Raw genomic sequence first — 23,282 nt, forward strand, 5'->3', positions numbered from 1 at the left:
ATTTATATTAATTACGACCGTTTTATAGCCTGTCGTAATTTTCATTAATTGCGACCGTTTTTTTATTATTGCGGCCGTTATAACGGTCGTTACAATTATATGAATTTTTTTTTTTTAAAAAATAATTACGACCGGTCTGACAGTCGTAGAACCGGTCGTAACAGTTTTAAAAACAAAATAAAACAAAATCGATTTTGCTTTTGTTAAACAAGGGGAAAGGGAAATAAGAACAGAGAAGAAGGGGGAAGAGGGTGAACCACGAACAGCGAAAAGAAGCGGTCGCTGCTCCGCTGTTGTTCCCACCGGCAACCTCACTCCGGCCGTCGACGCTACACAGGTATGTCGTTTTAATTTTGTTTTTTTTTTTAATTTTATTAAGGTCGTTATTTTGTGCGAAAACCCTAACTTAGGGTCGCAAATCAACACCACGCAGGCCCACCGTCGCCGGATTCCCCTCCTGCTCTTCCCTCCTTTGTATTCCGACGGCGGTACTCAGGTAAGTCGATGTTAATTTTTTTTTTTTTTGAATTTCAGTTTATTTGAGCGAAAACCCTAAAATTTGGGTAAAAAACTTCTCCTTCGCAGGCCTACCGTCGCCGGTGTCCTCTTCTCTCTTAGCCTCCTCCGTTAGCTGTCCACCGTACTCCAGGTAATTCATGCAATTTGGTTACTTTTTTTTTTTAATTTAGTTAATTTGGGCAAAAACCCTAAATTTGGTCGCAAATAAATCAACTCCTTCGCAGGCATCAAGTCGCCGGTTTCCTCTTCAATCCTAGCCTCCTCCGTTTTCCGTCCATTATACTCAGGTAAGTGGTTGAGTTTTTTTTTTTTTTTTTTTTTTTGAAATTTAGTTAATTTCTGCCAAAACTCTGAATTTAGTGGATGGTTTTGTGCATTTTCACATGTAAAATTACATTGGCCATTTAAATTAGTTTTCAGCATTTAAATTAGTTTTCTCCATTTAAAATTGGTGGATGGTTATCTGCATTTTCACGTGTAAAACTCTAAAGTACACGAGGCTTATAGTGATAAATAAGTTTATGTTATCTCAAGTGACTTCCCCTAACCACATCTCTATACTTAAAGCCATAAATACAATAAGACAAGATGAAGTAAGTTCAATTTATTTAATTGATTTTCTGAGGCGTGGGTCAAATAGAAAATAACATATGGTAATAGAAATTAAATGTATGATACATACAAGTCTTCATATATGTTTACCAGATATAAATATCGTGTCTTACTAATCACCTCATATTACTAAATGAAAAAAAACAGCCTAATAAATCTGACAGACGAATTTCATTTGATTATCAAGCTGAAAATTGACAACAGGTGTATAATATAGTTTCTCCTTTTCAAAGACAACAAACAACAAAATACAACTTGCAATAACGATAAATCTTATACAACAGGTGTATAATATACACATGCTTAGTAACTCTAGATCGACTTAAATTAAAAATTAAACCATTTATTCTATTGTATAAAATACACTCGTTGCACAAAAGATGGTGAAATTTAACTCTTGAACTTTTGATTAAAGTTATGTTCTCAGTCTTGACCTTTTGGTTGAATTTTTTTTTTAATTTCGTTATTTAATCTGAAATAGCCAATTGTGAGTCGCAAATTAACCCCCTTTGCAGCTCCATCGTCGCAGATTCCGCTTCTGCCTGACCTTCCTCCTTTTTCTGTCCTTTTCCATCGCCCCCACTAGGTAAGTCGGCTATAGTTGTTTATTTTTTTCATTTTAAATTTTTTTATAAATACCCTGCCTAAAAGTGTAACACCACCATATACCAGGAACACCTTCGTCGCCGCCTCTGCTTTTCTGGTTAACTCCTCCGCTGTGTGTTTTTCTTCCCTTATTTATCTACTTCTTTTACTTGTGCAATATGATTCATATTTATGCTAGTTGTTTATGGAGTTATGATCTCATGTGTTGGATAATTTTAGTTTGGTATTGATAGCTTGGTTCATTGTTGGATTTTTTACGCTTTATTATGCGTAGGCTAGAACTTGGATGTGTTTTGGTTGGAATAGAAATTTATTTTGCTTTATGTCCAATGTAGGACTATTGGATGGTGTGAACTCATGTGTTGGATAATTTTAGTTTTTGTTTTAAAAAATAATGATTCTTATTGAATTACAATGGCTTTATTAGAAATATGTATGTTTAAGGGGTTATTATAATCTTTTGAACAATAATTTGTATTATGGTTCTATAAAGTATTTTGTAAATTATTTTGTTTTTTCATGAAGGGTTACATGTGGTTGTATTTTTTAATATTTTTATATTTTTTGATCTTTGTTATCAAACTCCCATCTTTGTTAAGTATACAAATCATATTGCTTCTATTATTTTATTAATGTTACATCAATTTACTTTGAAATGGTATAAATATAATTTTTTTAGTGTAAGTTATAAATAATTTAATCAATATTGTAAATTATAAATAATAAGTATCTTAGAAAAAATGTTGTAAAAATTATAATTATTTATCAAGTTAGAAGCATGTGACATAACATATGTTTAAATCTCTTAATAAAGAATGTGAAATCAGCTTTCTTGTTCAAGTCATGATAAGGACCTTTGGATATCATTTCGATTCTAATTGTATCGTATGCCATTATTGTAATGAATACAAGTTCAGTGTGAATGATTAATGTGATTTGTTTTTCATAGTGTTGTAGAATTTGTCACCATGAAAAGGAAAGAGCGTTGGTGGATGTACGATAGATACGATGGCGGTAAGTTTTTGCAATTTGAACCTATAAACATGTTTAATATGCTAATTACGAGTTGTTTGATTGATAAAATCTTAGAATATAGCAAAAACAAAGAAAATGGGTAAGTTAGAAGGTCATTTAAGCCATTTTATCCTACTAATGAACCTATAGCCTTGAATATGCATGAAAATGTGTAAGTTTTTGCAATTTGAACCTATAAACATGTTTACTATGCTAAATATGAGTTGTTTGATTGATAAAATCTTAGAATATAGCAAAAACAAAGAAAATGGGTAAGTTAGAAGGTCATTTATGCCATTTTAGCGTAGTCATGAACCTATAGCCATGAATATGCATGAAAATGTGTAAGTTTTTGCAATTTGAACCTATAAACATGTTTACTATGCTAAATATGAGTTGTTTGATTGATAAAATCTTAGAATATAGCAAAAACAAAGAAAATGGGTAAGTTAGAAGGTCATTTAAGCCATTTTATCCTACTCATGAACCTATAGCCTTGAATATGCATGAAAATGTGTAAGTTTTTGCAATTTGAACCTATAAACATGTTTAATATGCTAAATATGAGTTGTTTGATTGATAAAATCTTAGAATGTAGCAAAAACAAACCCATTAGCTCAACCCTTTGTGCAATGCTCACCCCTTTGCTGAAAGAAACTTCCGACTTCTCATAATTAATTTTTTGCCCTGATGCTACTTCATACTAGTTGAGAATATCAACTATAACTTCGCATTCTCGTCGGTTTGCCCTCGCAAAAAGTAAGCTGTCATCTGCAAACAAAAGGTGGGAAATAACAGGACCAGACCTACTAGCTTTCGCTCCATGAATCTCTTTCTCTCTGACTTTATTTTTCAACATATGAGAGAAAGCTTCTGCTACCAAGATGAACAAATACGGAGAAAGAGGGTCTCCCTGTCGAAGCCCTCGTGAAGGAGACACCGAACCACCGACTCTCCCATTAATAATAAAAGAGTAAGAGACAGACGTTACACATTCCATTATCAAGTTAACCCATCGGCCATCAAAACCCATAGTAAGAAGTAACTTTCTCAGAAAGAGGGGACTGAAACCTAATGACCCAAAACTGATCCCCAAATTCGGATTAGTCCAAAGGGGTGAATAGGGTGGAACACAAAAGAAAAGAAAAAAAAAAGAAAAAAAAAATTTGATGGGTGAAGGATCAAAAGCGCTAAGGAAAGGCATCCCACGAAATTTTGGTATTACCAAAACAAAACCCTAGTAAACCATTTATCATCAATCTCATCAGTCTAAAAACAGTCAACAATAACTCTTTCTCCTATGGTGAGTTCGTAACTGATAAGAACCGGAATCAATGGCGGCCGAAGCTTCGAAGACGACTTCATCGGCCGATTCGTACATCGGAAGTTTGATCAGTTTGACATCAAAGAGTGAGATCAGATATGAAGGCATTCTCTATAGCATCAACACTGAAGAATCCAGTATTGGCCTTCGAAACGGTATTGGATTCTCTAATTTCTCTTTGAATTGTTCAGAAATTTGTTTGATGATCGATTTCGCGCTTCAATTGTATTTCTGTGTTGATTTTGATTGAAGGATGTTATTCTAGTTATGATTTAGGGTATGAATGTGAAAAAATTGATTGAAGGAGGTTATTCTAGTGATGATTTAGGGCTTGAATGTGAAAGGTTTGATTGAAGGAGGTTATTCTAGTGATGATGATTTAGGGCATGAATGTGAATAATTTGATTGAAGGAAATTATTCCAGTGATGATTTAAGGCATGAATGTGAAAATTTTGATTGTAGGAGAGTGAAGATTTTGGGCATGAATGTGAAAAAATTTGCCAAATCTTAATGTTTCCTTGGCTCAAATTGTACGTTTAAGGACATGTAAATCCATTTTTCTGTTGGGCTCAAATTTGCCAAATCTTAATGTTTCCTTGGCTCAAATGTGAAAAGAATTTGGGCATGAAGTGGATGTCCATACTGATTTCTGTGCAATAATATGGTTTCTGCATCCGGATTCAGTTCAGAGGGTAAGATTCACAAGGTGCCGGGGGAGGCGAGAATTGAGGAGAGAGATGAAAGGATTTTTGGAAAGGTGGAGAAAGACCAAAGAGGAGGGGCTTGCCGGCTAGGGATGAATTTTTTTGACGATAACTAACCGGAGAGAAAGTGTCAGAGTAGAACTAGTGAGCAAAAATTTCAAAATCCATTTGCATCTATCCGGATAGAGAAATGTGGATTGAGAGCATTTAAATAAAAGGGTTAAGGTTAATGAATGAGTAAATTGTTTGTACATATTTGGATGAAGATATATGGACCTACAACAGCTGTGAATAATTTAGAAATATGTTTAAGGGCCCATGATTTCATCGGGCATCATGATGTGGCAAGCAGGATTTGTAACCCCTTTCTTGTTGCTTGTGGAGATGACCTTTTAACTACTTATATTATACTTGATTTCAAATTGATCTCACTTGGCATGTCTAATTGATGAGCCTTTATGGTGGAGTCTTTTGTTGTACACACATGATACCAATATGATTTTCGTTTACACTAACATCTTTTGTGTGAACTAAATTTCTGATTTTTGATGTCTGAGAGTGGCTTGGTTACTTGTTGGTGGGTGTTGTTTATGCGTCTGATAAGGATGCCCACAATGGCATAGATATTTTGATTTCTTAAGTGATATTTAAGTCTTCAGTGTCTTGGGTCCTTGGTTGGCCTATGACTTTCAATTATATGAAATAAGTTTGAATATGTTACCTGTATATGTTTTTGATTTACCTTGTTAGTTGTTTTGGCATTTGGACCTATTTAAAACCTGATGAATTGGTAGACTGTAACTAATAAAAGAAGCTATATATATTTTCTTTTCACATTGCAGTTAGATCATTTGGAACTGAAGGACGAAAGAAAGATGGCCCACAAGTAGCTCCTAGTGATAAGGTTTATGAGTATATACTCTTCCGTGGCAGTGACATTAAGGTATATGTAGTTATGTACAGCATATTACTGGTTCTGTGTGGTTGCAAATTTAGCATCCTTTAGGTGTTGAAGCTCTTTGATGAAGTATACAAATGATATTTATGCTATAGGGGGTTGATAGTAGTTGTGAGCTTCTTATAGTTATATCTGACTGTTAGAGTGCCATGCACCCATATTGCCATCACTGGGTTATGTAAATAACTATGATAGCTGCTGCTTTTGTTAATTTTTTGTTCGCATTGCTCCGCTAGGTGATGGACATTTAGATGCCTTTTGCCCTTGGGACTGAAGTAGTTTCCTCTCTCTAACAATAGAATTGTTTGATTAAAGCATATAAATGAGAATTTCTGTAGAAACTGTTACTGCACTTCTAGCTAGAGACTTTGGGAGTAAGATACAGAGTAAGATTAATTAACAGACCTCTGTGTTCAATTTTGACAACACGATTTTTTTTTTTAATTTTTTTTATTGGTGTAGTTGGCATCAGCATTGTAATAAAATTCATCGTCTCTTATTTGCATTTTCTAGCCCTAAAATCAGCAAGTTTTCTTCATGCATTTAATACCAGTGGCAAAATACCATAGCTGGTTTTCCTGCTTGCAGGTGGATGAGTAAAGCAAGATACCATAGTTGGTTACCCTGGTATGATGAGTAAAGCAAGATACCATAGTTGATTATCCTGCTTGCAGTATGATGAGTAAAGAACATTGCTTTCTAACACTAAGGGATATGTTTTTTTTTTTTTTGGTGGAAGAGACTCAAATATTTAATCTTCATGAACTTGGCTTGGTACATCTTAGGTTAATAACCTATTACCTGTTAGGTTGTTCACTATATTTTATTGTGTAGAAATGTCTGTAAAGCTATCTGGACAGAGATGTGACTTGTATGAGTTGTATCTGGTTGCACATATTTCTCAAAAAATATTTTTTCTTATCATTATTTTCTTAAACCAGGCTTTATAGTGATCGGTTTTCTGTCTTCATCAATCTCTACTTGCAGGATTTGCAGGTGAAATCATCACCCCCTGTTCAGCCAATTGCATCAACATCTTCAGTTGACAACGATCCTGCTATCATTCAGGTAAAGAAATGCACAATATATTTGCATGATTTATGAAAGTAGCTAGGCATCTGAATCCGAGCTCATTTCTGCAGTCTCATTATCCTCACCCGACTTCAACATCGTCGAATGTGCCACCAGCTGTTAGTGCACCATCAGCTGATGGTAGTTCTCATGGACCCCAGCTTGGACACCCTGGCTCAAGCTTTCCTGGTGCTCTGCCTTTGTATCAGCCAGGTGGAAATTTAGGTTCCTGGGGGCCATCACCTCCTCCAGGTGCAAATGGTACTGGACTTGCTATGCCTATGTACTGGCCTGGTTTTTATGGCCCTCCCAATGGGCTTCCTCATATGCCTCAGCAACCTTTGCTCCGACCACCCCATGGACTTGCTGTGCCACCTTCCCTGCAACAACCGATGCAATATTCTGGGTTCAATCCAACTTTACCAACGGGAGCTTCAAACATGACTGGCCCAAAATTGCCTGAGATACCCCCTAGTTTGGTTAGCTCAAACAGCACTTCAACTACTTTAACATCAACATCTTTACCACAATTTAATTTGCCTCCTGTGCCATCCACTACCCTAGCGTCTGAAACATCTTTCAGTTCTGCAGTATCTAAGGCTCCCAATTCTGGACTTCTTTCAACACCTAGCTTCCCGTCAATACCTCCATTGGCAATCTCTGCTCCAGATGCTAGTACCATTGCACCTCCTGTCTCTAACAAGGTCAATGCTATGTCTAGTTCAGGCTTGCCAAACATAGGTCTTTCTCAAGCACCGTCATCTGTCATCAGTTCTTCCGTTTCAAGCCAGGCTGAGACTTCCAAACCATCTCTGGTCACACCTGATCAACTCCTGCAGTCTGGACAACCACCAGTTTCATCATCTCCATCTCCACAAGTTGCTCACAAAGATGTGGAAGTTGTTCAAGTCTCATCAGCATCACCAGCACCATCAGATGCAAAAGCAGAAGTAGTGAAGGAGGCACAACCACCAATATTGCCTCTGCCCCCTGCATCAAGAGCTTTCCCAAAGGTGATTATCTGTATATTGTTTATTTTTTTTACCTTTTGGGTTTGATACTTGCAATAATAATCATGATTAAGACTATTATGATTCCTATTACCCATTATTAGATTTCACTTGAGAAATTTCCTGTTTTTTGTGCAAGTATCATGTTTAGCTATTAGAGTGCTTGAATCCATAGGAGCATGTCATAAGATTCCTAAGATATCCAGCAACTATGTTTGAGGTTTAGGACATACATAGTAAGCATACATCAGAAATGCACCCATAGCCCTAACTCGTTGAGCAAATATGGTCAATTTTCCTTTCCGTGCTAAAATATTTGAAAGAAAGGACTGATGCTCACTGCACATGTCATGGGAGTATGGTGTTCTACACACTGAAGAATTGCCTAAAATAATGAATCACGTAGCTTATTATGCCTAAAACGTATTAACTACATCATTATTGGTGTTAGGTAATTTTTTGCTGCCTTTTTCGTCATCCACACGGACCACATAAAACTAGGGAACTATGGAAAGTTCTATTAGTTACTGGCCTCACTGCAGAGCCTAATTTCTCTATGCTACTATTGAAGAGTTCTTATTTGCACGGTAGCTTCTGTAGTGAACTACGCAAAGTTCTGTTAGTCACTACAAAGCCTTCTCTATGCCTATTATTGAAGAGTTCTTAAATGGATGGAAGCTTCTGTAGTGAACTATGGAAAGTTTTGGTTAGTCACTGCAGAACCTAATTTCTCCCTGGCTACTAATGAAGAGTTACTTTTGGATGTAAGCTTCTGCAGTGGATTTTCATGGTTATATTTTTGCCTAGTAAATTGACTTAATGAGATATTAATAAAACGCAGTTGGATTAATCTCAATGCATAACAAAATTCCAGCTTTAAATAATATTTGCTTATAGATAATTAAAGATATTGATGGTCAAAGTTGTGTGTTGGCAAGCATGTCCAAAAGAATCAGCTAAGTTATTGTGGGACTGGGAGGGAGTATCAACTATGAATATTATGGTTCATTGAAGTGCCAATGTAACATCTGGCAGTTGTTTAGTGCTAGACCTGTGGACTGTGGTAGTTATGATCTTGTTGATGTGATTTTATTTAGGGAAAAGGTCAAAAGGGGGGTTCTCTAACAGTTGAATTTGTACAGTATATTTTGATCTTGTTTTTAACACTCGTCAATGTTTGCTATCTATTCTTCCTCCTTTATAGGTCCTACTTTTGTTCACTTTTAGATGTTTAGTGGTCTCATTTTTATTGTTATTTTATTTTTATTAAGTACGAAGTAACAGACTGTCTAATGGTATGTTGATTTGTTAGTACTTTTGTAGCTTGTAATAAGCAACATTCTTAATAAAACTAATTTTCTCTTATGCAGCCTAATGGAAACCAGTATCATCCACGTCAAAATTACAACTATCGGGGACATGAAAGAGGAAGAGGAAGAGGAAGTGGGGTAATTGACATTTTTATCTTTTAATGATTTATCTTGAGAAGTCTGCTATTTCTATTCTATTCTTTGATTTCAAATTATTCATATTTCTACCTAAGAAGACAGTTGCGAAGAATTGCAACTTATTCTCAGTGTCAACTAACAAAGAACGAAATTTTAAATGCTTAATGTGATTTAGAGCCTACCACCTTTTAATTATGAATTTTGAATAGTAGCAGCTCCAAACTCTGTTAAACTTCTTTCATACCAATTGCTGTTCCACCTTTGTGCTTCGTTTGAGGTCTCGATAAAAAAAATGCATTTCTCAGCCAAAATATTTTCATCTCTCATATTCATCAAAGCTGCATGATCCTGATTTATTTGAAGTTTCCACATCTTGGTTGGAAATTGCATAGAGCACCATCTTTGCTGTGATAATTTAGGGATTCTTGTTGTGTTTAGAATTTGATAAAGTTATTGTTACAATAATTTTCTGGACATGCTTTTGAGATTTGTCTGGCTTTGTCTGTTACCCTGAGATGGAACTAAATGCAGATTGTCTTTGCAGAGCTCACGTCCAGTGACACAATTTACCGAGGACTTCGATTTTACAGCTATGAATGAGAAGTTCAAAAAGGATGAAGTATGGGGTCATCTTGGTAAGAGCAACAAGGGTCACACCAAAGACAAAGATGGTAATGGTGGGGATGATTCTGAAGAGGAGGGTGAGGAGAAAGCCCCTCAAAATGATGTAACGGTACATCCGGAAAACTTCTTTGACGTGATGGATCTTGAAATAATTCTGTTTTCTGGGACTTTTTCTTCCCAGCATCATAATGTTAGATTGGAGCTCTGCATTTTCTCAACACTAAGGGTTAATATTCTTTCTAATGTTTGATTGGCAGCCTGTTTATAATAAGGATGACTTCTTCGATACCCTCTCCTGCAACACTCTTGAGCATGACTCCCAAAATGGGAGGACAAGATTCTCTGAGCAATTGAAGATAGATGCTGAGGTATGTGTTGTGGAAAAGATAATTGCTTTTGTTCTATTGGATTTGATTGATGTATGAACTTTTATTTACTTTGGCTGCAGACATTTGGTGATTTTGTGAGATATCGAGGTGGGCGTGGTGGTCGGGGACCAAATCGTGGCGGCCGTGGTCGTGGTTCTTATTATGGAAGGGGGTATGGCTACCATGGAAGGGGGCGAGGGCGTGGTATGTCTAGCCGGGGTTCCTAATCTGTATTGCCTGTGATTATGCGTGCATCACTTTGATAGAAAGTGGTAGAAGATAACTGCTCTGGTTAACATTTGTTGATTCAGTTAGTATGGGCAAGGTTTCTATTATGCATCTTTTGCTTGTTTTATTTTTACTTTGATTCATATTCTCCGGTGATAAGCAAGCAATTATGCAGTAGAAAGAAAATTTAAGAGCAAATTTGTAGCTTATCATTGGTTGACATAAAACTGTTCAGTGATGTAAATTTGAACAAGTTGATGGTGTGATTATTTGGTTAAGTTATGAGGTTACTAGCTTTCAACTTTCTTTTAATTACCATGCCCTCTAGTTGTGTTAAGAGTATTGGATTCATTGATTACTGCATGACTCCCTATGTGAGCAATAGATGAAACTTGTGTTCAGGTATTCGGGTTTTGCAGTTGTACCGTGTAAGAATTGTGGTGTTTGGTTTCGCTGTGATGGTTGTTTGATCAGCTGAACTGAATTAGCATTTCCATTAGCTACTTTTGGTGGTGGTTTTGATGACAATGTTGAGGATGGAAATGATAATGCGGACCATATCGAGTACATTGATGAAAACCCAATTGTGGTCCTGAATGGTGCAGTGGGAGTAGGTAATAGGCTATACGATTAAGAGAGGCTAATGGGATATTAATTATGTAAAACACTTAATTTCTCTTATACGCCTAATAATATACGGAATATTGTTTATATATACGCCTACTTTTTTTACTTGTGAAACAGTCTCAAGGCACACTTTTTAAAGAGGTGATTATAAAAGTTAAACAAACGATTTAATCATAATAATATTTACACGGTTTCTAAAAAAAAAAACAAAAAAAATAATAATAATATTAACACTAAAAATTGGGAAGGCTAGAAGGGTTTGGTACAATACTAATATACTCGTTTGAGTTATTTTAATTAATTTGGGTGTTTAAATTAATTAATCGGTACTATTCTAAAATATACTCGTTTGAGTTATTTTAATTATTCGGTTGGAGTACTATAGATGCGCATGAGGGACCATAACTTTACTCAAACTATTTTAGAACCCACCGTTTTTCTCTTCTCATCTTTTCCACTAAAGTATAACATTGTAAGTGAAATATGACTTATGGGGCAAATAATTTGAGATGGAGGGTGTATAGCTGAGTATATAATTTTTCTCGAGGGTAATAATAACGGCGTAAACCCTAAAAAAGGCGTCATTTCCAACATGTTTAAAATAATCACATAAGACTATAGTAGGCTACATTATTAAACTAAGTACACTACTATAGTCAGTTTAGTAATTATACTCACTCCACTTGAGAGTGATACCTTCCTTACAACTTTACCAGAAATGCGCCACAGATCTAGTGCTTTGCTCAATCCAACCGTCGGTCACAACATCTAGTATTTTAGTGTCATTTTTGAACCTCTACAAATTTAAACTACATAAAAATGTCATCTTCTACATTTTCATTTCTTCTAATATTTGCCAGATTATCAGCTGCTTTAGTTGCAGTACTTGTCTTAATTTGGGCCCTTTACTTCAAGTCGAGTTTCATTCACCGCTCTCCTAATAACTTCATCTATTCTGTAATCTCTCTTTCTCTCTCTAATGAAGAGTTAATCATGTTTATCTTGAGCTAATTATGCTTTTGCTTGATTAATAGGTGCTTCATCCTCTCTTAATGGTGATTGGGTTCATAATTTTAAGTGGAGAAGGTAGGTCAAAATTAAATTTACACTCCCTTTGTCTAGATTTAGTGGGAGCAATTTAAGGTACACTTAGTGTACAAAAGAAATCTTGTACACAAGTTTCCTATTGGTTGATTGGGAATATTCATTTTTAGTGGGCCACCTTCATTTTCATTTGAATTTCAAACTTGTTTTTTAAATTTCAACTTTTGAATTTCAAATTTATATATCCTTTCACCTACCCAAATTAATGTAGTATGTAATCCCCCTAAAAAAAAAATCAGATTTTTTGACCTCATTTTTTTTTTCTCTCCTAATTTTTTTTCTCTCTCCTAATGTTTTCCCTCTAATGTATCTGTGTAAATAACGAATGAAGAACAATGAATAAAATGTAAATAAAATATTTGATTTAACTTAACATTTCAATTTTTAGGATTCTTATGGGATGCATATGTCGTTTTTTCTAATTTCTCTCTCCTAATGTTTCCCCTCTAATGTATTTGTGTAAATAACAAATGAAGAACAATATACAAATCTGATTTTCTGAATTTCAGCGTGAAACAGATTGATAGCGGTGCGATAAGGTGTTGGTTAAAATGCAAACGCGTAGGTGAATGTGTTGCCGGTGAACAACCTATCGGCGTCGGTGAATTTTTTGTAATGTTCATGTATATTCCGGCCCGTCGTGGTGTGACTTACAATTATTAAAATGAATTGTAGTGATTATATATTTGAAGAATAAACTAATTTGAATGAAAGTATGGTGAAGGTGTGAAAAACAAAAACAGATTTAGAATTATTAGCTGCAAAATTGGTTAAAGATTATGTTTTACAATTCGCCCAAAACAAACGATCCGGAATTTGAATCGACTCCAAGAAAACGATTTGACGGCATAAATTGTATTTTTTTTTCTGGTTTTTAATTATTTTTAACTTTACAGAATCATATCTAATTTTAAAATATTAGAATAACATAAAAGTTAGTGAATGAAACAATGTTATACGTATATCTTTTATTTAGTTTTTAATTATTTGATGTTAGTGAAGGAAACAAGGTTATACGTTTAGATATAAATTATTTATATTTAATAACTATTTTATTAGTATTTAAAAAAAAACTATTTTATTTAAAACAAAAAGTATGTTAATAAGTTAAAATTTTCACTACTTTGATAAACATAAAAAGAGAACCTATTCAACTAATAATACATATTAATATGTAATCCAGTGAATGTGCTGATACCCCCCTAGTCCTATGGTGTTGATATTATTAAAATGTTGTATTATTCAAATGCATTCAGTGTTCGAACCTTGCGACCATGATAAAATCATCTTTTTTTTGTCCCCTAAAAACATTTTTTATTTAAAGAATCATTATTCTTCCTTTAATAAAATCTTGTTTGATAAACGTGTCACTATGAGATCTCCGTACAACATGTTTAAAATGCTAGTACACACTATAGTTTGAAATGAATTAATAAAATTAATGGTATGTGTTGTGGAATATGTGGACCAGACTTCCAACCGCCATCACCTCCCAATCCACTTTGCCCTTTTTTCCCTTTTACACATTTTTTTTCTCTTTCTTAGATCCATTTTTAGTACATGCATTTTAAAGATCAGAATGGCATGTTCAAATTCCATAAGGTGTACAATCTGGCATGGTGGGAGGCTTGTATATTATCCTTAGTTGAAGTGCAAAGATGGAGAACACCTTGTTGTTAACAAAACATAATTTTTTTTATTTCTTTGAAGGGAACAAAGATATACTTTTAGATGTATAACTAATCTTTAATAACTATTTTTTTTCTAAAATAAAATATTTTCCAATGGTCTAATAAACAAACCCCTTGAGTTATGATGGATAGTCATCTTGTGTTCGAATCTTGTGGAGGTACAAAAGAAACACATTTTGCTTTTTATTTTTTAAAAAATTTCATTTTAAGAATCATTTTTGTATTTAAAAAATCATAACTAATTGTTATCAATATAATTTTAAAGGAATCGTATTTGTATATATATAAAGTCAAAACATACACCATATTCGAAGTGAAAAAAAAAATCAAATAACTTTTTTTATTTTAAATGTTTTGCATGTAAAATATTTGTATAATGTGTCCAATCAATTCTTTTTGGGCATATTTTTTTTTTCTAGAAAATAGAATTTTAAATGTTTTGCATGTAAATTATTTGTATAATATGTCCAATCAATTATTTTTGGGCATAATTTTATTCTAGAAAATAGAACAAAATAATAAGCCGGGAAATTTAGTCTAATAGATACACTATAAAAATTAATTTATTTTCATCCAATGTATGTGTTGATACCCCATAGTCTAGTAATAAACAAACCCCTTGAATGACTATATATGCATGGATAGTCGTCCTGTGTTCGAATCTTGTGAAGGTATAAAGAAACACGTTTGATCTTTTATTTTTAATAAATTTTCATTTTAAGTATCATTTTGGTATTTAAAAACTCTAAAATAATTAATATCAATTTTAAAGGAATCATATCTGTATTTGGAAAATCAAAACTTACACCGTATTTCAAAGTCATGAAACTTATTGGAACTTTGTAACACCTTATCAAACTTATTATACCTTATTGAACTTATCAGACCTTACTAAACTTATTTGAACTCATTGTTCCTTATTGGACCTTATTAGTACGGGTATCCATCATTCGGAATAAAATTCGAAATTTAATCAAATCAAAACTGAATTATTAATTCGGATCGGATCCGAACTTTAAATCGAATTGGATCGGATTGAAATTTTTGAAAATTCGGACATTCGAATTGGATTGGATTGACCTTGTTTGAATCCAAAAAAAACAAAACGAAATAAATTAAATATGAAATCGTTAGTTTATGAATAAGTATTGTTAATATAATCATGCTAAACTATGATTATAATTATTACTATTTATCATGTAACCTACCTACGTTTTCAGTACTTCTATTAATCGTGTACAACTATACTTTTAAGAATTAACTTTTTATTATTGTTTTTTAATTTTATTCTCACATTAGGCCCAAAATATTTGTAACGTATTTTAATTGCATTCTTGTATCGATTCCAAATAACCGAATTTTAAATCGGTTTGAATCAGAGTGGATTTGGTGAGGAATTCCAATCAGGTTTGATTTTATAATTGAAAATCAAAATTTATTTCGGATCGGATTGGATTTGGGCTAAATTCAAACCAAAAACCGAATGGACACCCCTTCTAATTAGACCTTATTATTAGACTTGATTAGAAATTATTGAAATTTATTAGACCTTATTTAACTTAATGTAACTTATTAGACCTTATTTAACTTATTGGACCTTATTATATCTGATCTGAACTTATTAGACCTAAAACTCATTATATCCAAATGAAGGGAATCTCCCTATTTATTATATCCAAATGAAGGGAATCTCCCTATTTATAGGGTCCTCGGGAATTGTGCCCCTGATTAGGTCATCGAGCCCTAATCATTGGTGGGATGCGCCGCATTGCGGCTTTCTCGGGATTTGGGCCATAAAGGCCGCCTTTTCTCCCATTTCTCTGGAATGCCACGTGTCAAGCAGGGATTGGTCCAGTTTGGACTAACCCGACACGTGTCACCCTCTAATTGGGCCACATAGCGGGGTAAAATTACTCTAAACAGGTATAATTTCCAATTTTATTTCAGCTATTCTTAGTTTACTTTTAATCCACCGTGACTTATTTTAATATTACTTATAATAAGAATTAATAAATATTTATACTAGTCAAGTATATTAGTTTAAAAAATAACAATATAATAAATTTTGCATTGTTAGTCGTATAAAATATAATGGCCATGAAATCAAATATTCAATACATTCATTTTATTTATATTTTTATTGCATGTACTCGATATTGAATGAAACAAGATGCAGAGTCAAGTGGTGCCATAGACTTGTTTTTTAATTATATTTCTTAGTATCAAGTTACTAATAAAAGTATTCACTGAATATTTTTAGTATCAGTAGATGAACGAATTTATCAAATTTTATTATATTGAAGGAGATGAAGAAACTTTAGGTATGCGCTAATGGTGAAAAGGGAAATTACTTTTTCTCTCCTAATTACAATTTCCAAAGCTAAATGTCAGTGCCACATGAAATTTTACCACCATTAAGAGTTCATTGAATGGGAGTTTAGCGAAAATCTTCCCTCATTTTACTTTAAGTAAAATTTTGAATGTTAAGTAATCATTTTTGGTTTTATAGAATCATAACTAACAATAGAAGAAATAGACTAGAATTAACATATCAAATAGAAGAAATCATTACAATCTATAAAAGCAACTGATACATCTGTTAACTAATCCATTTAGAAAGTGATGCACATAACGTAACAAGTATTGTACAAAACTTTTTACTAACACATATTCTTGTTGAAACACATAATTTAATTAAATTAAACAACAACATACAGTACCATTATCCTAACATTTATAGCCCAATAAAATTTTATCCCTAAACCCTTAACCCAACCCTAAGAACATTTATATGCAACAGTAATCATCATAATATATTAATAAGCTAAGCGTCCTATTAACATTTAAGGAATCATATTGTCTTTAATAGAATCATACAATATATTTGACATAAATATAAATAGCACAAATAAATAAATCAATAATACAATAACATATGTGCTGATACCCCTTGGTGTAGTTGGTGGATGTTTTCCTATTATACATAAGTGATCCGTGTTCGAATCCAAACTACACCAATTTTTTTTGGTTTTATTTTTAGTTTTCATTCACATAATAGCCATAAATACTATGTATCCCAGTTTAAATTAGACTTTAAATACTAATGATACTAATTATTAATAAAACAATTTGAGTCATGATTGATTTAAATTCAACGTACCAATTATTATTATTTTTGTTTGCATTTTATTATTCATTCATCTATTAGCCATAAATAGTAATGTCCTAATAAAAAAAAGTACTTTTACATACATACTAATGTTACCAATCATCAATAAAACAATTCGAGGTCTGATTTCTTTAAATATGAAATTATGTATCCCACTACAAAACAAAAACCATTCCGTATTTCTGAGAATCAAATTCCATAATACAACATCTTTCCAAATTTAAACAACATCAAAATGGTATTAATAGGATCAATATAAATATTTGCTTACTGGTTCATATCTGATTCATACAAATACAAATATTTTCTCAAACGCATACATATGGCAAAACCTTATAAATTCTTCATCGCTTGCAAATTACATACCCACAACCGGAGCACGACTGGCTTTTTCTTCTCCGTTTGACCGATTATGAGAACCATGTTCATTTAAATTGTTAATTAACCTCAACCTCTTCATTACCAATGTTATGAACCTCAACTTCTTCATTCAGATCGAATGTCATTGTTGCTTCTTCTTCTGTTACATCGTTTGATTATGCATCTCACAGAGCTAATCACATCGTTTATCACTTCATTAAGATCAATCTTCAAACGAGGGGACAAGTTTTCACTTTCCATTTCACTGCCACAATATCAAATATACTACTGTATTTTATCTCAGATTCTACAAAATAAAAAAAGATATTATAAAATAATATTTTAATTTAATATTGACAAAATGATCCTATGTATAAAAAACAGATCCTACACAATTATTGACAGCAAATAAACCTCGATTCCATTTAATAATTGCTTCCATTACAATGAAACCCAGAAATACTCCTTCAGTTAAATAACATTTAACATGAAACAATTATAAAATACACAAAACCAAAGCAACATACAAAGCAATCTATTAATCTAAACGATTTTCCCTTTCAAATCAATTGTTATAAAATTTCTAATCTTTAGCCAAAATCAATTTCTTCTAAATTAAACAATGAAAACCCTAAATTATCAAAGCGTCAAATTAGGAAATTTAAATGAAATTATTCAACAACAAATAAGATTACCTGCGAATACTTGTAACTGATTGCCGAAATTGATATCCACACTTGAATAATTTCTTCATAATTCGTTCCCTTATTCAAATTGGATGTGTATTTCACCAAGGAATTTTGGGGGAAAAGATGAAATTTTGGGGGAGAAGATGGGAGATTTTGATGCTTAATTGGAAAATTAATGGTGTATTATTCATTAATGGAAGCATTAATTGTTGCCGCCCATTGAAAATTTTGCTGCCCACCTTCCTCACAATGGAGCTAAACCTGAAAATTTTGCCGCTCTCCTTTCCCTCTTCTTTTTTTCCCTTTCCCTCTTCTTTTTTTTGTTTCCATAATTACATTGCTGAGTTGGCGTTTTTTGATTGGTGGTGTACAAAAGGAATCTTGTACACTTAGTGTACCCCTAGCCTTTTACAGATTTAGTTGTTACGACAACATTACTTGTTACATTTTCAACGTGACTATTTATTCCGCACTTAAAAAAATGAGAAAATAATTGATGGGTTTTGATTTTTTTTGGGATTTAATTTGGTTTGTTGTCAGCCATATTGGTACATAGGTCAATGCCAGGGTCAAGGAATATGAAGAAATTAGTGCATTTGGGAATGCAAGGAGTGGCCTTGGCTTTTGGAATTTGGACGAAATTTCATGGAGAAAATGGAGTTTTTGCTAATTTCTACAGCTTCCATTCTTGGATGGGTGTATTTTGTGTCTCCCTTTTTGGCATTGAGGTTTATTTTCTTGTCTCTTTCTCGTATATTTATTTGATTTGGGCATTATTAAACTCTACGGGGCCGTTTGGTTAGTAGAGGGGAAAGGGAAACACATTAGGAAAGGGAATGAGAGAGAAAGGAAAGCAACTCCCCCATTTTATAATGTGTTATTTGTTTTATTAAAAAAGAATGGAATCAAATATGAAGCCCCATCCACCACCACCACTGTTCTCCACTACCACCATTGCAATTGTTAGTCCTCAAGCCTCCAACACTGCCACCTCCCGCCGCTGACTCCGACACCCATCGTCCGACTCCTACACCCACCGCCCGCCGCCGTACCCATGCCATCCTTCTTCTCTCTAATTTTTTTTTATATTTTTTTTCGTAGATCTGGTAGTTTGTTAGTTTTTAGGGTGTTAAGGGTTGTTTATTTGAGTGTTTGAGGTTGTTTATGGGGCGGTTTGGGTTGTTTATTGAGATGGTTAGGGTTTTTTTTGGTGGTTTTTTAGGGTAATAGCGGCTAACGTGGTGGGTGTAAGGTTATTTTCGGGTGGGTTTGGGTGGTTTCGAGGAGGGTGAGTATTTTTCCGGGAGGGTTTTGGGTGGTTTCGGTAGGCAAGGGTGGTTTTGGGTATGGGTGGGTTTTTTTCCTTGGTGGTTTTGGGTGGTTTCGGTGGTGAAGGATGGTGGTGAGTGTTTGGGCGATGTTTCCGGTGGCCAGGCGGTGATTCTGGTGGCGCGCGATTGGGAGGTGGTGTTGATGTCTGGCCGATGTTTGTGGTGGCTGGGCGGTGGTGTGGGTGGTCAGTTGGTGTTTTCAATGGTGGTCAAGGTAGTTAGAAATTTAGTCAAGGTAGTTGCTGAAGAAGAATTTGGGGGTTTGGGTGATTCCCTTAGGGGGGGGGGGGGTGGGGAATGAAGATAGAGGAAAATGGGGTAATGGGAGGGGTAAAGGGAATGATTGATTTTGTCTATCAAACATCAACAAAGGGATTCATGGTAGTTGATTCCCATTTTCTTTGTTGAATACCCCCAACCAAACGACCCCTAATTGTACAATCAATCAATCAATCAATTAACCTATACTAAAAGCGAATCTAAAATGACATTTGTCACAATGTCATTAAAAATTTTCCCGCCCAATTTTTCTTTCTATTTTTATGCAGATTATATATTGAAGGAAATCATTTTATAATAATTTAAAATATCTTTCTTCCAATTAAAATTCTTAACAATAATAATTCTCCATATAAACCTAACTGATATATTTTTACATATACGTAGTCTTTTATATTAGGTAATTATTTTTATAAAAAAAAATGAGGTTAGTATTATTAAACAATATTGCTATACATTATTTTAGTTTTTGATAATACTATTAACTTTTTTCATCCAATTTTTTACTTTTGCAATAATGTTTAACTCAATTAAAAATAAAATCATTTTGTTAAGACATGTATACACACTTTATTTTCTACTCTTAAAAGTTGTATTAATAATAACGCAGAACGTGCAGGTACTATATAACCTTAGATTTTTTTTTTTTTTTAAAATAAAAATAAATAAAGCCTCTTTTTTTCTAAGTGTCACTAGCTAATCTAAGACATTGATATAGTTAGGTATAAAAGTTAAAGTTATATTTATTTTTGAATTAATATTATGAGTATAATTTATTTTATAAAAATATACAATAACCTTTTTCTAAAAGTTAATAACAACCGTGCAATCGGGACTTAAACTAGTTAAATATAAAAGAAAAGGATTGACATTGAATGAATCTCTATTTTAGTTTACTAATGCACTTACTTATCTTGGTAAGTGAGGGCTTAGCTCTTATCCTCCTTTCTTTCATAAAAAAAAAAAAAAAGAAAAAAAAAAAAGAAAAAAAAAAAAACCTCTCATCCTCCTAACACCTATAGAGTAAGGACTATAGTAAGATAATTATCTGTTATACTTCGTACCTCGTATATGTTATTTTACTTCATTATCTACTTTAATTCTTTTATTTATTACGGAGTAAATAACAATATGTCAATTCCTTTAAAAAAAAAACCTATATGTCCAAATTTGTATGTCTCGTCTAAATCCAATTATGACTACTAATATGTAACAAGTTAATCATCATGAAAAATGTTTAGATATTTTTCTACACTAAGAGCACCCACAATGGTGGGGAGCACCCTCCCCACAACTCTCTCTCTCCTCCATTTGAGCTGCCTCACCATTGTAGGAGGTGACTCATGGGTAACCCATAGGTTGGGGATGCCCTCTCTAGCAAGTTACCTGACGCCTCGGCCCACGTGAAGCTCAACTCATCTTTTCAATTTTTTTTGCCATATTGTGAATTAAAACGGTACTAATAAATCATGGTGGGATATTGATAAAAGTATGAGAGAGAGTAGTGGGGTTACTCACCATTGTAGGAAAAATAAGGGAGTGACTTAAGAGAGTGACTCAAGATAGTGGAATATGATGTGGAGGGAGAAAAGTAGGGAAGAGAAAGTAGTGAACCACCCCACCATTGTGGGTGCTCTAATGAATTTTTTTCTACATAAATCATACATTACATAGGGATTAAAAAATAAAATAAAAAATGTCACTTTAGAGGCATGATTGATGGCAATGGGCAATGGCAATGATCCCTCCCCATTCCCTCTTGAAATATTGAAATAGTTAATAAAAAATGTGGTCCTTTATCCTCTTTCCCACCCATTCAAATTTCAAATTGAATAGGGCCCAATAGGTCCAATGCAAAATGTTAAATGTTGGTTTAGTAAAGGCATATTTTAGAATTTGGTTTGAATGTGCCTATTGTTTACTCATATTATTTTGGCAACACACAAATAAAATTAATTTCTCTATTACCTCTTTAATCCTAAACATTAAAGAGCTTCACATTTGACAATTACACCATGATCAAATAAATTAACGTGTTAGTCGTATAATCTAACTCATTTTTATCGATCATTTATTGTTATTAATATTGGAGGAATGACTGAATGCAGTGGGTGATGGGTTTCCTAAGCTTTTGGCACAGAGGAGAAGTCCGGAGAGTCAGGATGAAAATGCTGCCATGGCACATCTTCGTCGGCCTATACACGTATGGTATGGCAATTGCAACGGCAGAAACAGGTCTGCTAGAGAAGCTAACATTCGTGCAAACTAAAAGAAACCTACCAAGGCGGAGTTCAGAATCCATTGTTGTAAATGGCCTTGGATTAGGACTTGCACTTCTTGGTGGCATTGTCATTTTCGTCGCTGTTTCACCTAAACAAGGCCATTACACAACTCGTCCAACAAAGGCTATCTAGTATCGATTCCAACTACAGATTTTAGTCGACTAGGGGGTATTGAATTAGAATTTCTAACACTAGAGTGTACAAAGAAATAGGTACTATCAAAAGGTAGATTATAGATTTCTAGTGTAATTTGTGGAGTTTGAATTCTTAGTATATTGAAATTTAGTTCTCATCAAGCTAAAACAATAATAAATGACTTAAACACGGAGTATATACTTCGTATATTTTTTGGTTTCCTTTTGTTTTTCTAACTGAACGATGAACTAAAAAAATATACAAGATTCTCTTTTTAATAACAAAACTAGTGCGTGGTTCGAGTATTACTTGAGATGTTACTATAAAGAATAATGTTAATAGAAAAAGAGGATTTAAAGAGAGTTCTAGTGAACTTGTAGAGCTTCCTTAAAAAAACACAATGAACTTGTGGAGTTTGAATTCTTATTTATTTAATATTTTTTTTATTCATTTTCATGTGTGCTTAGTTAATAGAGTATTTATCTATGTATATATAGAGAACATAAATTATTACTCGTACTAGTTAAGATGGTAAGAAATGTTTTTTTTTTTAAATTTTTTTTTTCTTCCTCCGTTACGAAGATAAAAGTTGCATTAAATGCATTCTTAGCCACAAGGGCAAATGATGTATACGAGATTTGATTCCGAATCTTGAATACCGCTATCAAGACTTTAGATTCATAGTGAGCTCATATTATTCTTGCCGTAAAGTAATATCCATTTTTTTTTAAAAAATTTCTGAGTTTGTATGAGTTTTAGATGAGCTTATAAACAAACACGATCATGAATGATCACAAACGAGTTGTTAAAGAGCTTAAATGAGTTGAACACACAATTGTTCGAGCTTAGCTTGTTTTCTAATAGAGCCAAAATTTGTTTGTTCAAGCTCATTTGTTTACTTGAGATTTAAGAATGAGCTTTAAACTTTGACCGAACTTGCTCACAAATTGTTCATAAGCGTATCTGACTATCGGCTCATTAACACCCTTGTAATATTACAGAGTAATCCATACATATAAAAAGTATTTTCAATAAGTAAGAGGAATTAGCATAGATTTTCAAAATAAAAATAAACTATTTTTTTGGAATCAATTTGAGTGTATTTTTGTCATGCCACACCATTAAGTT

General features: G+C 33.4%; 2 protein-coding genes and 1 long non-coding RNA gene across 3 annotated transcripts; all 3 read left to right on the top strand.

The window, feature by feature from the left end:
• The first annotated feature begins 212 nt into the window (after window positions 1-212).
• On the top strand, window positions 213-651 carry LOC145607786 (uncharacterized). Its single transcript, XR_014105636.1, has 3 exons — window positions 213-337; window positions 434-496; window positions 586-651. It is a non-coding gene; the product is annotated as an uncharacterized LOC145607786 (long non-coding RNA).
• Window positions 652-3,966: 3,315 nt separating this feature from the next.
• Window positions 3,967-10,777, top strand: LOC145558219 (protein decapping 5-like). Its single transcript, XM_081619379.1, has 8 exons — window positions 3,967-4,230; window positions 5,623-5,723; window positions 6,726-6,806; window positions 6,881-7,822; window positions 9,190-9,267; window positions 9,812-10,000; window positions 10,149-10,259; window positions 10,340-10,777. Exons 1-8 carry the CDS (start codon window positions 4,086-4,088, stop codon window positions 10,484-10,486), a joined length of 1,794 nt encoding a protein of 597 aa, XP_081475505.1. The 5' UTR covers window positions 3,967-4,085; the 3' UTR covers window positions 10,487-10,777.
• Window positions 10,778-11,809: 1,032 nt separating this feature from the next.
• On the top strand, window positions 11,810-22,872 carry LOC145607850 (putative transmembrane ascorbate ferrireductase 4). The gene is made up of 4 exons (XM_081663480.1): window positions 11,810-12,071; window positions 12,149-12,200; window positions 18,668-18,855; window positions 21,846-22,872. The coding sequence occupies exons 1-4, from the start codon at window positions 11,934-11,936 to the stop codon at window positions 22,149-22,151; spliced, it is 684 nt and encodes a 227-aa protein (XP_081519606.1). The 5' UTR covers window positions 11,810-11,933; the 3' UTR covers window positions 22,152-22,872.
• Window positions 22,873-23,282: the final 410 nt, after the last annotated feature.

The sequence above is a fragment of the Chenopodium album genome, chromosome 1 (genome assembly GCF_948465745.1).
Source record: "Chenopodium album chromosome 1, dcCheAlbu1.1, whole genome shotgun sequence".
Lineage (NCBI taxonomy): Eukaryota > Viridiplantae > Streptophyta > Magnoliopsida > Caryophyllales > Amaranthaceae > Chenopodium > Chenopodium album.